The 1,980-nt window shown below is 34.2% G+C and overlaps 1 protein-coding gene across 1 annotated transcript; it reads left to right on the top strand.

The window, feature by feature from the left end:
- Positions 1 to 1,762, top strand: LOC148279066 (ribosome assembly protein METTL17, mitochondrial). Its single transcript, XM_088230478.1, has one exon. It carries the CDS (start codon positions 257 to 259, stop codon positions 1,667 to 1,669), a length of 1,413 nt encoding a protein of 470 aa, XP_088086604.1. The 5' UTR covers positions 1 to 256; the 3' UTR covers positions 1,670 to 1,762.
- Positions 1,763 to 1,980: the final 218 nt, after the last annotated feature.

The following is a 1,980-nucleotide window of genomic DNA, read 5'->3' as shown; positions in this document are numbered from 1 at the left end:
TTCTATGGACCTGTCTGTCAAGAGTCAAGACGAGACAAGTCTGAAATTTTAGAGGTTATATTTTTATTTAGATCGGCGTTTGACACGAATTGACATTTCAAATTTAATCTTCAAGCGCGTTTATTGAGTTTATTCCTGTATCGATCTGTGAATCTGTATGTTTATTCAAAAAAATGTTATGACCCTTTAAAGTTGAAGTCTTCATTCCCTTGTATGAATCTATTTCAAGTCTACTTATTAGGTTATTTTATACATTATGAAGAACGCAAAGATTTTTTTTAATGGTTTTTACCGATGTTATGTTACTAAAACGAAAATTTCTGTTCAGTTAGAGGAATCAGTTGATTGTAATGTATTAAAAGGTACACTTCATCCAAAAAAACATCCCGGAATTATCATATCCAACAACATAAGTCTTCCTCCAAAAATTACGGATGCAATAATATGTGCATTGAAAGATACACCAATAAAAACAATTTTAAATGACAGTTTGGATTTAGTAAACTACCTTAAAAGTCGTCACCCGCCTGCTGAAGAAAAGCAAGCACGTAAAAAAAGGGATGAAATTATCGAGTCATTGGATGAAAAAGAACAATTAGATTTCACCGGTAAAACTGATAAAGAAATCGAAACACTTATCACGAAACGTGAGAATATAGTTAACAAGTTGATTAAAGAAAAAATGTATACTTGGAAAGCTGTTCCGTATGACAAATACATGTCATTAAAATATTTAGTTGGCCGAGCAGCTCCTGAATATGCGGTCATTCATAGAATATTTACAGAAATTAAAAACAGAGATCCAAATTTTCACCCTAATAACTTTTTTGATTTTGGATCCGGAGTGGGGACTGGGACATGGGTAGCGCGGCAGTTCTGGGAAGATTCTTTGCAAGAATGCTTTACTGTGGATACTTCACCCGACATGAACGACTTGGCAAGGTTAATATTGTGTGATGGCAAAGAAGATGGGGTTCTCCCACTGAAAAAGTTTTTCCAAAGGCAGTTTTTACCTGCTACTCCTACTTCTTATGACATTGTGCTGAGTGCTTATTCTCTCTTCGAACTTCCATCTGCCCAAAACAGATTGCTAACTGTACTGAATTTATGGAGGAAAGCCAAAGACTTCTTGATTCTGGTGGAACAAGGCACCAATGCGGGATATTCCTTGATAAATGAAGCCAGGGATTTCATTCTTGAGTATAAAGAAGGTCCTCTCGTTGGACACGTGTATTCACCTTGCTCTCATGATCTACAATGTCCGAGATTCCTGCAAGATAACACTCCGTGCAATTTCTCTACATCTTACGAAAAATTAAAACTGTCTTTTAAAACTATACAAGAGAACGAATTGTTTTCCTATGTTGTTCTTCGCAAAGGTAATCGTCCAGCGGAAGATAACGCCAACTGGCCCCGAATCGTCAGACCGGTATTGTGTCGGTCTAAGCATGTCATTTGTAGAATGTGCTGCGCTGATGCCAGTTTATCTGAAGTTATTTTAACTTCAAGAAAACATGGAAAATCTTTATATAGATGTGCCAAGAGTAGTAAGTGGGGTGATAGATTACCTATTCGAATTTCCAAAGAAGATATTGTAATAGATGAACTTCATGAAAATGACACACTAGAAGAGGAAATAAAACCTGACGAGAAAAACTCCAATTTATAATAATATGAATTCTTTAAATTATTCAATATTATTATTGAGTGTAGATATTATGTATATTTAGGAGAACAAATACAAATAAAACACTTTATTACATTGGTTGTATTTCATTACTATTAATAATGTTATTTTAATATTATTAGATGGTCATCAACCTGGTTTGTAGTACGCAGTGCACATTAAAAAGTCTGAAAAAAGATAAATGATCAAAACTAGTAGATCTCAAAGTCTGTACATGAAGGTCTAGATATTTGCAGGGGTTATGATATGTCCATATGAACAATATCAGATATAGGTAATAATTAAACATTCAA

The sequence above is a fragment of the Micrasema longulum genome, unplaced genomic scaffold, assembly GCF_059751315.1.
Source record: "Micrasema longulum isolate JH-2025_06_02 unplaced genomic scaffold, ASM5975131v1 h1tg000772l, whole genome shotgun sequence".
In the NCBI taxonomy this organism is placed as follows: domain Eukaryota; kingdom Metazoa; phylum Arthropoda; class Insecta; order Trichoptera; family Brachycentridae; genus Micrasema; species Micrasema longulum.
This window is presented reverse-complemented; position numbering and strand designations above follow the sequence as displayed.